Source organism: Oncorhynchus nerka, linkage group LG27 (genome assembly GCF_034236695.1).
Source record: "Oncorhynchus nerka isolate Pitt River linkage group LG27, Oner_Uvic_2.0, whole genome shotgun sequence".
NCBI classification, from domain to species: domain Eukaryota; kingdom Metazoa; phylum Chordata; class Actinopteri; order Salmoniformes; family Salmonidae; genus Oncorhynchus; species Oncorhynchus nerka.
The window spans coordinates 2,894,044-2,910,024 of record NC_088422.1 but is presented as its reverse complement, the minus strand read 5'-3'; the positions used below and the strand labels follow the sequence as shown (position 1 = coordinate 2,910,024).

Here is a 15,981-nt window from a genome sequence, read left to right as displayed (position 1 = left end):
CAATCTCTCAAGCACAAGCGAGTAGCCAGCTAATCTTTAGATTTCATGTTCAGCCAACTAGGCTTTATTTGCTAGCTAACAGGGTAAAACAGTTACATTTTAATCTACACACCCTTCGATCTGTCTCGAACAGCATGTTAACCTGTTCACTTTGTTCAAATATGTTGAAATCAAGTGGGCCTACCTTATTTCTCATATTTGTGTTCTGTGTTTTTATAAAAATGTGTATAGCATAGACAGCTAGTATAGAATAGACAGCTAGTAAAACAGACAGCTAGTAAAACAGACAGCTAGTAAAACAGACAGCTAGTATAACAGTCTTTGGCTGAAATGTTGCTAGCGGTACAAGGAACCACCACAAACCACCAAAAATGTTCATTCATAATCCCGTTTTAGTAGCGTCTGCTTGGCGATTTGAGGAGTTGAGACAAGGGGGGGGATACATTTAAAAGAATAATATATATATTAAAAATATATATATTTTTAATCGCTAGAAAAGTTAAGTTCTGTATTACAGTAAAGTCAATGTGTTTGTGTCCATATGACCCATTATGTTTGGGCCAAACCTCAAAATTCAAATAGAGTTGAAACCGCTTGTCAGCGAGGAAGAAGTGATCTCTCATCTTTGTTGTTGTGAGTGGCAGGGGAGGGGCTTGGTGTGAGTGTCAGGGGAGGGGCTTGGTGTGAGTGGCAGGGGAGGGGCTTGGTGTGAGGGGAGGGGCTTGGTGTGAGTGGCAGGGGAGGGGCTTGGTGTGAGTGGCAGGGGGAGGGGCTTGGTGTGAGTGGCAGGGGGAGGGGCTTGGTGTGAGTGGCAGGGGGAGGGGCTTGGTGTGAGTGGCAAGGGGAGGGGCTTGGTGTGAGTGGCAGGGGAGGGGCTTGGCGTTATATAAAACAAATGGGAAGGCGCACACAGCCAACAGTCATTCAGCACAGAAGCAAAGGAATAGTCGCCCTCAAAACATGATATCGATATATCACCTTACGTTGGAGGATAGGATCAGCCCTAGTACATAAAAACACATTTCTTAATGAGGCCCGTCACTAACGATGTTCAGGAGTCCTGGGTGGATGAATCTTTGAACCTACTCCAATCAGTATTCTCAAAAACAGTCCTGCAGCATTAAGTCTGCCTCCTCTGTCCAGCGCCTAACATTTCTGTGCGTTGGCGACTACCTCAAGTTGCTGCTTGTAGGCGGGGAGTAGGAACCGAGAGACGTGATCTGATTGGCCGAAGTGGGGGACGGGGGGGACGGCTTTTTTAGCCTTCATAAAGTATTCAGACCCATTATGTTGTATTACAGTGTGAATTTAAAGTGAATTAAATACATTCCCTAACCCAATTTACACACAATACACCATAATGACAGTGAACTTTCAATATATATATTGAAAATTAAATACAGAAATCGAATTTACGTAATTATTCATACCTCTGAGTCAATACTTTGTAGAAGCACCTTTGGCAGCGGTTACAGCTGCGAGTGTTTCTGGGTAAATCTAAGAGCTTCGCACACCTGGATTGGCCAACATTTTGCCAATTATTCTTTTCAAAATTCTTCAAGCTCTGTCAAATAGGTTGTTGATCATTGCTAGACAACCATTCAGGTCTTTGCCGTAGATTTCAAGTAGACTTAAGTCAAAACTAACTTGGACTTGGTAATCAACTCCAGTGTAGATTTGTCTTCGTGTTTTAGTTCATTGCCCTGCCGAAAGGTCACTAGTACTCAGTAACGTGATGTATTGGATTTTCCTCAAACATAACACTTTGTATTCAGAACAAAAAAGTCAATTGCTTCATCACAATTTTTTTGCAGTATTACTTAAGTGCCTTGTTGAAAACAGGATCCATGTTTTGGATTATATGTTTTCTGTACAGGCTTCCTTCATTAAACTCTGTCATTTAGGTTAGTATTGTGGAGTAACTACAATGTTGTTGATCCATCCTCGGGTTTCTCCTATCACAGCCATTAAACTCTGTAACTGTTTTAAAGTCACCATTGGCCTCATGGTGAAATCCCTGAGCAGTTTCCTTCCTCTCCGGCAACTATGTTAGGAAGGACGCCTGTATCTTTGTAGTGACTGGGTGTATAGATACACCATCCAAAGTGTAAATAATAACATCACCCATACTCAAAGGGATATTCAATGTTTGCTACCAAGAGGTGCCCTTCCTTGCGAGGCGTTGGAAAACCTCCCTGGTCTTTGTGGTTGAAATTCACTGCTCGACCTTACAGATAATTGCATGTGGAGATGAGGTAGTGATTTAAAAGTAAATGTTAAATACTATTATTGCACACAGTGAGTCAATGCAACTTATTATGGTTTGTGAAATTGAGTCCTGAACTTATTATTTGGGCTTGCAAATAACAAGTGTTTGAATACTTACTGACTTCATTTTTTAAATTAATTTGTAAAAAGTCAAAAACGTAAATTCCATTGACTGTATATATATATATTTTATTCTATTTTAAATTCAGGCTGTAACAACAAAATGTGGGACAACGACATGGTTGTGATATTTCGCTTTAAAAACATGCTTGGTTAAAACGTCACCCGCGACAAAGAGGATTAACGACTGGTGAGAGGATTAATGTTACAGTTTGCAGAGCGGCGCCTTGGTGTTTGCTTGTGACGGTATGTACACAGCTTTGAAAACACGTGAAATCCCTCGGCATACAGAAAGTATTCCTTCACTTTGTTAAATTACAGCCAATGGATCAACATCACCCCCCCCTTTCAATCTACACAATTATTATTTTTTTTTTTCACCTTTATTTAACCAGGAAAACAAGTTCTCATTTACAACTGCGCCAAGATAAAGTAGAACAAACAATAATAACAAAGATGTATCTATTTATGTAAATTAAGTAAGGAGGTAGGGCAATAAAAATGCCAATAGTGGCAAAGTATTTACAATTCAGCAATTTAAACCGGAGTGATATATGTGCAGATGAGGATGTGCAAGTAGAAATACTGGTGTGCAAAAGAGCAGAAAAACAAATATGGGGATGAGGTAGGTAGTTGGTTGGATGGGCTATTTACAGATGGGCTGTGTACAGCTGCACCGACCGGTAAGCTGCTCTGACAGCTGATGCTTGAAGTTAGTGAGGGAGATGTAAGTCTCCAACTTCAATAATTTTTGCAATTCATTCCAGTCATTGGCAGCAGAGAACTGGAAGGAAAGACAGCCAAAGGAGGAATTGGCTTTGGGGGAAGTCAAGGATCGGTAGGATGGTCAGTTTTATGAGGGTATGTTTGGCAGCATGAGTGAAGGAGGCTTTGTTGCGACTAGATTTAATTTTGGATTGGAGATGCTTAATGTGAGTCTGGAGGGAGAGTTTACAGTCTAACCAGACACCTAGGTATTTATAGTTGTCCACATATTCTAAGTCAGAGCCGTCCAGAGTAGTGATGCTAATCGGGCGGGTGCGGGCAGCGTTTAAGAGCAGTTGGAGGCCACGGAAGGAGAGATGTATGGCGTTGAAGCTCGTCTGGAGGTTTGTTAACAGTGTCCAAAGGGCCAGATGTATACAAAATGGTGTTGTCTGCGTAGAGGTGGATCAGGAGTGACATCATTGATATATATATATATACACAGAGAAAAGAGTCCGACAATAACCCATAATGTCAAGAGCAAAAACTTTAGTCAACTCCGAGTTAATCTTGGGATTACCGGTCATATCAAAGTGGCTCACCTTTTAGCCAGGTACATTTTTCTATGGTAATGACTCCTTCCTGCTCTGGGTCAGGCTGACTCAGGGCTGACCACGCGAGGTAAGGACCAATGAAATCAGATTCCGTCATCATACTCATCATTTGATTGGATTAAATGTTATCATTTCAAAATGTTTGTTTAAAAAAAAATAAAAGACTAAAATCACGTCACACAAAAGTATTTTTAACTTCCCACAATGCAACACTGACTTAATAAAACAAAGTATATCAATAGGAGTTGGGGGGGGAAAGGTTGTGGTCGTGACAATAAGTAATAAAAGACAGCGTTTCTAAAATCCTATTTCACAATTTTATTTATTTTACCTTTATTTAACCAGGCAAGTCAGTTAAGAACAAATTCTTATTTTCAATGATGGCCTAGGAACAGTGGGTTAACTGCCTGTTCAGGGGCAGAACGACAGATTTGTACCTTGTCAGCTCGGGGGTTTGAACTTGCAACCTTCCGGTTACTAGTCCAACGCTCTAACCACTAGGCTACGCTGCTGAATTTGCAATAACTTTGCAATAACTTTTTTCCCCATTTAAAAATGTTGCCAAAAAAAAAAAAAAAAAAAAAAAAATTGCAAGTGGAACTGACTCGACCATTGATTGATGTTTCAGCTTTTCCCGCAGTGATAAGTTCAGTGTTCGACTAGTGACATGCAGTTACAAGCCTGCTAGAGTTAGCAGCTAGTTACCCTTACCAGAAGCAACAGTTCGATCCATGTGGAAAATCTGGTTGAATAGCAGTCAAGTGTCTGTAAAAAAATACAAAAATAAAATAAAATTCCCCAACATCCCTCTGAGATTGGAAGGTTTACTTCCCTGTTACTGTAATGGAGACTGTAATGGTGAGGGGTTAACATTCCTCTGGGATTGGAAGGTTTACATTCCCTGTTACTGTAATGGAGACTGTAATGGTGAGGGGTTAACATCCCTCTGAGATCGGAAGGTTTACGTTCCCTGTTACTGTAATGGAGACTAATGGTGAGGGGTTAACATCCCTCTGAGATCGGAAGGTTTGACGTTCCCTGTTACTGTAATGGAGACTAATGGTGAGGGGTTAACATCCCTCTGAGATTGGAAGGTTTACATTCCCTGTTACTGTAATGGAGACTGTAATGGTGAGGGGTTAACATCCCTCTGAGATTGGAAGGTTTGACGTTCCCTGTTACTGTAATGGTGAGGGGTTAACATCCCTCTGAGATCGGAAGGTTTACGTTCCCTGTTACTGTAATGGTGAGGGGTTAACATCCCTCTGAGATCGGAAGGTTTACGTTCCCTGTTACTGTAATGGAGACTGTAATGGTGAGGGGTTAACATCCCTCTGAGATCGGAAGGTTTACGTTCCCTGTTACTGTAATGGAGACTGTAATGGTGAGGGGTTAACATCCCTCTGAGATCGGAAGGTTTACGTTCCCTGTTACTGTAATGGAGACTGTAATGGTGAGGGGTTAACATCCCTCTGAGATCGGAAGGTTTACGTTCCCTGTTACTGTAATGGAGACTAATGGTGAGGGGTTAACATCCCTCTGAGATCTGATATTTGTGCGTCTAACGTTCCTCACTCAAGTATTCATGATTCAGTCAGGATTATCTGTAGTCATGGTAGCAGCCACTTTAAATGAAGTGTTTAGAAACATATTATATTCTTATTTACAATTTTTTTTTTAAAGCGACACAATATCAACCATTTATTTCTAATCGGTGCAATTTTTTAATTTTTTTACCTGAAATATAACCAAAACAAAAAAACAGAATATTTGTACTCACAAGCTTGACGTAGACATCGATTGGTAGGAATGTGAACAAATAATAAACTTTTTACTACACCTAAAATAAAAAAAATAGGTAGACATGCTGTAATTGTCTAAACAGCTCACCTGATATGGAAAATACCTTAAAATTAAGAAGCTGACAATCTGCACTTAAACCTCAGTCACATTGTATCATTACAAATCCAAAGTGCTGCAGTACAGAGTCACAACAACAACGTGGGTCAACGTCCCTGTCGGAGCTCTGTGGAGTTCTGTCCTTTCTGGTCTATTAATGTTCTGTATTATGTTCGGTTTCATCCCCGGGAAGAGCACCCGCCCCATCCCCAGGAAGAGCACCCGCCCCATCCCCAGGAAGAGCACCCGCCCCATCCCCAGGAAGAGCACCCGCCCCATCCCCAGGAAGAGCACCCGCCCCATCCCCAGGAAGAGCACCCGCCCCATCCCCAGGAAGAGCACCCGCCCCTGCCTCATCCCCAGGAAGAGCACCCGCCCCTGCCTCATCCCCAGGAAGAGCACCCGCCCCTGCCTCATCCCCAGGAAGAGCACCCGCCCCTGCCTCATCCCCAGGAAGAGCACCCCCTGCCTCATCCCCAGGAAGAGCACCCCCTGCCTCATCCCCAGGAAGAGCACCCCTGCCTCATCCCCAGGAAGAGCACCCCCCTGCCTCATCCCCAGGAAGAGCACCGCCCCTGCCTCATCCCCAGGAAGAGCACCCCCCCTGCCTCATCCCCAGGAAGAGCACCCCCTGCCTCATCCCCAGGAAGAGCACCCCCTGCCTCATCCCCAGGAAGAGCACCCCCTGCCTCATCCCCAGGAAGAGCACCCCCTGCCTCATCCCCAGGAAGAGCACCCCTGCCTCATCCCCAGGAAGAGCACCCCTGCCTCATCCCCAGGAAGAGCACCCCCTGCCTCATCCCCAGGAAGAGCACCCCTGCCTCATCCCCAGGAAGAGCACCCCCTGCCTCATCCCCAGGAAGAGCACCCCCTGCTTTAGCTCATCATCTAAATGTGGATCCTAATCACATGTCAAATAATACTTAAGAGGTAGATTTAGCATTAAAAAAAAATTTTAAAAAGCAGATATTTCAGTTATACCTGATCTCTACCCAAAACAGCCAACTGCAAAGCAGCAGAAACATTGAGTATCACAGGTAGCATTTTGGTCATATATGAACCAGATATCATAACAGACCATTCCACAAAATGAGTAGAATTCTGTCGAGAAACATGCGCACTCAGAATTAGTCAAAAGTAGTTTGGTGCCAATTCCCTCATAGTTTAAACCAAACTCAGTAAGACAACAAAATAGCACATTTCCTTTTCTGGTGTAATATATCTGGAAAAATGGAATTAAATGCTTAAAATTAGTGATTTGTCTCATTTGAAAAGTTATTAAAATAAAGTTTTATACACAGATTAAAATCACTGAAGATATGGTGTACTGTTGCCCCATTCATTTCCTTATGGACGATTTCACACCATTGGTCTCTCTGACAACAGAGGGAGGGGGGAAGCCATTTTGTCCAGTGGTCAGCAAGCTGACAGGGCAGAAAGAGCCACCATGCTCTGCCTGCTAATGCCGTGAAGAATAGTCTTGGCTTTCCATCAAAGAGCTCTAAGCTGCAGGAAACGTGCTTTCAAAAAGAGACGCAGGAAAATTGCTCTGAAAAAACATTTAAAAACGGCACCCCACAACTAAAATGTCATTAAAACGTTACCACCTAACAGGCCGAACTGTTTCTCATTAAAACTGTTGTGCGTTTATGGGTTAAATGACACAACCCTCTTGGTACGACAATCTAAGTTATCAACTTTAGTCGACTTGGATAGAAATATTGGGTAGCAGCTGTGTTCTAGTAAACCAAATCATCCTAAAGGACTATATTGGGTAGCCTACTACAGCTGTGTTCTAGTAAACCAAATCATTCTAAAGGACTATATTGGGTGGCCTACTACAGCTGTGTTCTAGTAAACCAAATCATCCTAAAGGGCTCTAGATTAGCTGTGATTTTGGTAGGTTTGTGATAGGTGACAGCAAGATACAGAGTCTTACAAAAGTATTCAAACCCCTTAGATTTGACATTGCGTTAAAACGTGAGATTTAAAAACTTTCATTTTGTGTCAATAATCTACACAAAATGCTCCAAAATGTCAAAGTGGAAGAACTTCTATAAAATAAAAAAAAGATTACAACAAAAAGTAACATTGCAAAATAACACAAAGACAGTTCATTCGGAAAGAATTCAGACCTTGACATTTTCCACATTTTGTAACATTACAGCCTTATTCTAAAATGTATTTAGTTTACCCCCTTGTCAACCTACACACAATAGATACATTTTTACAAATAAAAAAACTGAAATATTACAAGTATTCAAACCCTTTAGTCAGTACTTTTGGCAGCGATTGTTGGAAGGTGAACCTTCGCCCAGACAAAGGTCCTGAGCACTCTGGGGCAGGATTCCATCAAGGATCTCTCTGTACTTTGCTCCGTTCATCTATCCGGACTAGTATCCCAGTTCCTGCCGCTGAAAAACATCCCACAGCATGCACCACGCTTCACCGTAGGGATGGTGACAGGTTTCCTCCAGATGTGACGCTTGGCATTTAGGCCAAATAGTTTCATCTTGGTTTCATCAGACCAGAGAATCTTGTCTGAGATACCTATAAGTGGGCTGTCATTGGGGCTGTCATTGGGGCTGTCGCGGTGACCGTATCACGTCGATGTTCAGGAGTCATGAAGGTTTCCGCTCAGGTTAAGGATGTGTCACTGCAACCTTAAAAGGTTCTCAATGATGTCACCATTGCCCTTGATTCTAAGCAATGTTGTGCTGCTATTTTTATTGACTTGGCCAAAGCTTTTGATACGGTAGACCATTCCATTCTTGTGGGCCGGCTAACGAGTATTGGTGTCTCGGAGGAGTCTATGGCCTGGTTTGCCAACTACCTCTCTCAAAGACTGCAGTGTATAAAGTCAGAACATATGTTGTCTCAGCCACTGCCTGTCACCAAGGGAGGACACCAAGGCTCAATCCTAGGCCCCACGCTCTTCTCAATTTACATCAACATAGTAGGCAGTAGGAACCTCTCATCCATTTACAGTTGCAGTCTGAAGTTTACATCCACTTAGGTTGGAGTCATTAAAACTCATTTTTCAACTACTCCACAAATTTATTTTTAACAAACTATAGTTTTGGCAAGTCGGGATAGGACATCTACTGTATGCATGACAAGTAATATTTCCAACAATTGTTTAAAGACAGATTACTTAACTTATAACTCACTGTATCATAATTCCAGTGGTTCAGAGGTTTACATACACTAAGTTGACTGTGCCTTTAAACAGCTTGGAAAATTCTAGAAGATTATGTCATTAGAAGCTTCTGATAGGCTAATTGACTTCATTTGAGTCAATTGGAGGTGTACCTGTGGATGTATTTCAAGGCCTACCTTCAAACTCAGTGCCTCTTTGCTTGACATCATGGGAAAATCAAAAGGAATCAGCCAAGACCTCAGAAAAAAAATTGTAGACCTCCACAAGTCTGGTTCATCATTGGGAGAAATTTCATTGGGAGTATCATTGTATCACCATTGGGAGTAATTTCCAAACAGGTACCACGTTCATCTGTACAAACAATAGTACGCAAGTATAAACACCATGGGACCACGCAGCTGTCATACCACTCAGGAAGGAGTCTCCTAGAGATGAACGTACTTTGGTGCGAAAAGTGAAAATCAATCCCAGAAAAACAGCAAAGGACCTTGTGAAGATGCTGGAGGAAACAAGTACAAAAGTATCTATATCCACAGTAAAACGAGTCCTATATCGACATAACCTGAAAGGCAGCTCAGCAAGGAAGAAGCCACTGCTCCACAACCGCCATAAAACCATAAAATCTCCATCTCTTCATTCAAAGACTCAATCATGGACACTCTTACTGACAGTTGTGGCTGCTTTGCGTATTGTATTGTTGTCTCTACCTTCTTGCCCTTTGTGCTGTTGTCTGTACCACGCTGTGTTGTCACCACGCTGTGTTGTCACTTGTCACCACGCTGTGTTGTCACTTGTCACCACGCTGTGTTGTCTGTACCATGCTGTGTTGTCACCACGCTGTGTTGTCACTTGTCACCACGCTGTGTTGTCTGTACCATGCTGTGTTGTCACCACGCTGTGTTGTCACTTGTCACCACGCTGTGTTGCCACCACGCTGTGTTGTCTGTACCATGCTGTGTTGTCACCACGATGCTGTGTTGTCACCACGCTGTGTTGTCACTTGTCACCACGCTGTGTTGTCACCATGCTGTGTTGTCACCACGCTGTGTTGTCACCACGCTGTGTTGTCACTTGTCACCACGCTGTGTTGTCTGTACCATGCTGTGTTGTCACCACGATGCTGTGTTGTCACCATGCTGTGTTGCCACCACGCTGTGTTGCCACCATGCTGTGTTGTCACCACGCTGTGTTGTCTGTACCACGCTGTGTTGCCACCACGCTGTGTTGTCTGTACCATGCTGTGTTGCCACCACGATGCTGTGTTGCCACCATGCTGTGTTGCCACCATGCTGTGTTGCCACCACGCTGTGTTGTCACCATGTCACCATGCTGTGTTGTCACTTGTCACCACGCTGTGTTGTCACTTGTCACCACGCTGTGTTGCCACCACGCTGTGTTGTCTGTACCATGCTGTGTTGTCACCACGATGCTGTGTTGTCACCACGCTGTGTTGTCACTTGTCACCACGCTGTGTTGCCACCACGCTGTGTTGTCTGTACCATGCTGTGTTGTCACCACGATGCTGTGTTGTCACCATGCTGTGTTGCCACCACGCTGTGTCACCACGATGCTGTGTTGTCACCACGCTGTGTTGTCACCACGCTGTGTTGTCACTTGTCACCACGCTGTGTTGTCTGTACCATGCTGTGTTGTCACCATGCTGTGTTGTCTGTACCATGCTGTGTTGTCACCACGATGCTGTGTTGTCACCATGCTGTGTTGCCACCACGCTGTGTTGCCACCATGCTGTGTTGTCACTTGTCACCACGCTGTGTTGCCTGTACCATGCTGTGTTGCCACCACGATGCTGTGTTGTCACCATGCTGTGTTGCCACCACGCTGTGTTGCCACCACGCTGTGTTGCCACCACGCTGTGTTGCCACCACGCTGTGTTGTCACCATGCTGTGTTGTCACTTGTCACCACGCTGTGTTGTCACTTGTCACCACGCTGTGTTGTCACTTGTCACCACGTTGTGTTGCCACCACGCTGTGTTGTCTGTACCATGCTGTGTTGTCACCACGATGCTGTGTTGCCACCACGCTGTGTCACCACGATGCTGTGTTGTCACCACGATGCTGTGTTGTCACCACGATGCTGTGTTGTCACCACGCTGTGTTGTCACCACGCTGTGTTGTCACTTGTCACCACGCTGTGTTGTCTGTACCATGCTGTGTTGTCACTTGTCACCACGCTGTGTTGTCTGTACCATGCTGTGTTGTCACCACGATGCTGTGTTGTCACCACGATGTGTTGCCACCACGCTGTGTTGCCACCACGCTGTGTTGCCACCATGCTGTGTTGCCACCATGCTGTGTTGCCACCACGATGCTGTGTTGCCACCACGATGCTGTGTTGCCACCACGCTGTGTTGCCACCACGCTGTGTTGCCACCACGCTGTGTTGCCACGTTGCCACCACGCTGTGTTGTCACCACGCTGTGTTGTCACTTGTCACCACGCTGTGTTGTCACCACGCTGTGTTGTCACCACGCTGTGTTGTCTGTACCATGCTGTGTTGTCACCACGATGCTGTGTCGCCACCACGCTGTGTCGCCACCACGCTGTGTCGTCACCACGCTGTGTCGTCACCACGCTGTGTCGTCACCACGCTGTGTTGTCTGTACCACGCTGTGTTGTCACCATGCTGTGTTGTCGTCTTAGGTTTCTTTTTATGTAGTGTTGTCGGTCTTGTCGTGATGCGTGTTTTATATATTTATTTTTTATCCCAGCACTCACCGCAGGAGGCCTTTTGGTAGGTCGTCATTGTAAATAAGAATTTGTTCTTAACCGACTTGCCTAGTTAAATAAAAGGTTAAATAAATAAAATAAATAAAATACATGTATTTTTCCAGCAGCATTTAGTTTCAGGACTGGGTTTTATTTGAATGTTAACGCTTACCAACCGTTGTTTATTAAATCAGAAACCGCTGTGAAGTTCAAGGCTCTTCTGTATCTACAGAAGTCAGGTCATTTATACTGAGCAGAGCTGTTGAGTGTTTATATTGGAACTGATGCCCCCATCAACCAATCATGTCAATGACCTACCATCAACCAATCATGTCAATGACCTACCATCAACCAATCATGTCAATGACCTACCATCAACCAATCATGTCAATGACCTACCATCAACCAATCATGTCAATGTGGAGCTAACAGAGCAGAGCTGCACTGTCACAAAATGTGGGGTACGGAGATCAATTAGGCCTGTGCTCCGCTCACCCCCTCCAGACAAAGCCCCTGACCATATTTTTGGATCAAGCATAAACTGGCAGATTTGACCATTTATGGGATATGACAAAACTTGAGATAACAATAGATGGTAAATTCAAAAGATACGCCAGTGGTTTCCATCGGTGTTGACGTTTTACTTAACAAATCCAGCTCCAGAACCTAATCTTGTGAATGCCATGTAGTCATTTTTCTGTAACAGCAACAGATAACATTATAGCCTCCCTACTGTTATTTTTCACTGTTTTTATTTCTTTCCTTATGGTTGTTCACCTAATACCTTTTTTTTTGTTGAAAATTGAAAATCACTATTGGTTAGTAAGCATTTCACTATAAGGTCTACTACACCTGTTGTGTTCGGCGCACGTGACAAATAAACGTTCATTTGATTAGTTAGTTAGCTAAGTTACATATGGTTAGCAAGATAGCTAGTTTGCTAATGTTACCATGCTAGCTACACTGACAACTGTCAGTGCCCCATTTGTTGATGTTTATTCCTAGCCACCATGCTTCTACATCTGCATTGCTTACTGTTTGGGGTTTTAGGCTGGGTTTCTGTACAGCACTGACATCGGCTGATGTAAAATATATATATATATATATAAATATAAAAAAGGGCTTTATAAAATTTGATTGATTGACTATTAACTCCATGCGTAATTTCCCACAACCAATTATTGAATATGTATAAGTAACCTTCTAATTAAATCGGAGGTGGAACCAAAACGTGCATTTCCCAAAGAGGACAGGATATTACGGCAAAGTGGAGGCCGCAACTTCCTCTGGGGAATCCTTTAAAGGTCCGGGATCCTTGGGACGTGTGCCCTCCCCCCCTTCCCCCCATTGAAGTGTTTAAAAAAAAAAAAAAATATTGGCTAGGTTAGGGTTAAAGGTAGTGAAGGTCCCTAGGATCCCTGATAGCACCGACCGTCCTTTTAAAATTGGGTTCCCGCGGTGATGGATCGCATATTTCCAATTCCAAGGAGTCATATCCTACCTGTACTGTGCAGCACCACCGTGGGTAAATCCAAAGTAGTTGCCGGTAGCCATTTTGGCATCTTCACCAAGCCGGCTGGGCACTGCAGAAAGGGGACAAAGATACATCGAGGGTGAACGGTGGGTTAGGTAGCTAGCTACTGTTTAAAGCAAGAGCCCCGCATACAGTACACGGCGGAGGCGTTAAAACAGGCAGAAAGAGCACTTCAAGGACACACCGATAAACCCACCCCCAGCTTTCCTCGTAAATGTTATAAATGATTAATTGTTAAGTCTTGTTACCTAATTTAATCGATTTTATTAACGTTAACTCACCATAGGTGAAGGAGACCACTGGACATATAGGAATCATTGGGTTCGTATTTTCTGACGAACTCTTGTCTTGTAACCCTGCGTATTTATATGAGAAGGTCGGACCAGGAAATGGACCAGGCGAACATGCGCACTGCATGCAGATATACATGGGAATTGTAGTTCTATTAGGCCTCTGATTATTTTTATTTTTTTTCCGATGTCGACCGACTTGGTCAAACCATAATATCAAATTATCAGTGGTGGAAAAAGTACCCAGTTGTCATACTTTAATAGAGAATGACTCAAGTAAATGTGAAAGTCAACAAGTAAAATATTACTTGAGTAAAAGTAAAAAAGTATTTGATATTACGTACTGTATATTTTCGCTACACCGGCAATAACATCTGCTAAACATGTGTATGTGACAAATAACATTTGATTTGATTTTTCAGTATCGAAAGTAAATTTAATTTCTAAAATATTAAGTATCAAAGGTAAAAGCATGAATCATTTCAAATTCCTTATATTACGCAAACGAGACGGTATCATTTTTTTTTAAATGAATGGATAAGCAGAGGCACACTCCAACACTCAGACATTCAAAATGTAACTAGCACTTTTGGGTGTCAGGGAAATGTATGTTGTAAAAAGTACTTTATTTTCTTTAGGAATGTAGTGAAGTAAAAGTAGTCAAAAATATAAATAGTAAAGTAAACTCCTTAAGTGGTTCTTTCAAGTATTTTTACTTAAGTACTTTGCACCACTGCAAATAAATAGATTATTTATATGAAATGTATCTATGCATTGTGTTGAACTATTATAAGGAAATTAACAACATCATTTGGTTATATTTTTCTCTCATTGGCTAAGGTGTACATCATTTGGTTATATTTTTCTCTCATTGGCTAAGGTGTACATCATTTGGTTATATTTTTCTCTCAGGTGTACATCATTTGGTTATATTTTTCTCTCATTGGCTAAGGTGTACATCATTTGGTTATATTTTTCTCTCATTGGCTAAGGTGTACATCATTTGGTTATATTTTTCTCTCATTGGCTAAGGTGTACATCATTTGGTTATATTTTTCTCTCATTGGCTAAGGTGTACATCATTTGGTTATATTTTTCTCTCATTGGCTAAGGTGTACATCATTTGTGGGGGGGGGGGGGGGGTGAAAAATGAGTTTTAATGACACCAACCTAAGTGTATGTAAACTTCCGACTTCAACTGTATATAGTAGTGATGGAAGAAGTCAGAGTTTTGCATTGACTCCTCCCTCACAGGGTGGGGAGATCACACAGAGATTAAATGGAGAACTCAGAGATGAGGAACATGTTCTGGATACTTTGATAATTACTTGTTTGTGTGACAATACTGGGCAAGCGATAGTTTGATTGTGTAGTTTGAATGTTAGATGCTGGGGTCTTTTATAGTGTAGTGTTTTGTGATATTGTATTCAACTGTATATTGATCACATTCCCTGTTGTACGATCATATATCTGGATACATTGAATGATAATATTGTGAAACTAAGCTATAATTTTTTAAAACCTGTTTCAGGAAGTGATGTCACTGAGTACTGCCCCTATGTGTAGGACCTTCCACCCCCACCTGGGATATTGGATGGCTGAGGAAGACTTAAGGGTCTAAATGTTAAATAAATATAACCTAAGAGCGTTAGCAGATGTTTTTTATTTTTTTATTTCACCTTTATTTAACCAGGTAGGCAAGTTGAGAACAAGTTCTCATTTACAATTAATGTGAGTGTAGCGAAATGCTTGTGCTTCTACTTCCGACCGTGCAGTAACATCTAACGAGTAATCAAACAATTTCACAACAACTACCCTATACACACACACGTGTAAAGGAGTGAATAAGAATATGTACATGGGGAGGCAGGGTAGCCTAGTGGTTAGAGTGTTGGACTAGTAACTGGAAGGTTGCAAGTTCAAACCCCCCGAGCTGACAAGGTACAAATCTGTCGTTCTGCCCCCTGAACAGGCAGTTAACCCACTGTTCCTAGACCGTCATTGAAAATAAGAATTTGTTCTTAACTGACTTGCCTAGTTAAATAAAAGTAAAGTAAATATATGGATGAGAACTCGAGGCGGCCATCTCTGTCAGCGTCGGTTTGTGTTCCTTTCTGTTTTGAGTTTGAGTTTGTCTACAACTACAAACACCTGCGGGAAAGTACCTGAATGTGCGTATGTTCTTCAGCTTTCGTAATGAACAATTAACATTGGATGCCAACCGCCGTTGGATCGGGTTCAAGTCCGGGCCACTCAAGGACATTCAGACCTGTCCCCAGGTAACTCCTGCGTTGTCTTGGAGGTGTGTTTAGGGTTGTTCTCCTGTAGACTGGGGCAAAGGTTCACCTTCCTGAGTTCCCTAGCGCTCTGGAGCAGGTTTTCATCAAAGATCTCTTTGTACTTTGCTCCATTCATCTTTGCCTTGGTCCTGACTAGTCTCCCATTTCCTGCCGTTGAAAACATCAAATCAACTGTTATTGGTCACATACACATATTTATCAGATGTTATTGGTCCATACTCATATTTATCAGATGTTATTGGTCCATACACATATTTAACAGATGTTATTGGTCACATACTCATATTTATCAGATGTTATTGGTCCATACTCATATTTAACAGATGTTATTGGTCCATACTCATATTTAACAGATGTGATTGC

The 15,981-nt window shown here is 42.6% G+C and overlaps 1 protein-coding gene across 8 annotated transcripts in view; it reads right to left on the bottom strand.

Annotated features, from left to right (window-relative positions):
- LOC115123672 (zinc finger RNA-binding protein) overlaps nt 1-13,418 on the bottom strand; it is a 54,243-nt gene extending 40,825 nt beyond the window's left edge. For all 8 annotated transcript variants that reach the window (XM_065011320.1, XM_065011322.1, XM_065011324.1 and 5 more), the window contains exons 1-2: nt 13,310-13,418; nt 12,996-13,077 (exon numbers count right to left, since the gene is read on the bottom strand). In XM_065011320.1, the coding sequence (XP_064867392.1) occupies nt 12,996-13,077; nt 13,310-13,346 (119 nt within the window). In that variant the 5' untranslated portion in view covers nt 13,347-13,418. The remainder of the gene's footprint in view (nt 1-12,995; nt 13,078-13,309) is intronic.
- Nucleotides 13,419-15,981: the final 2,563 nt, after the last annotated feature.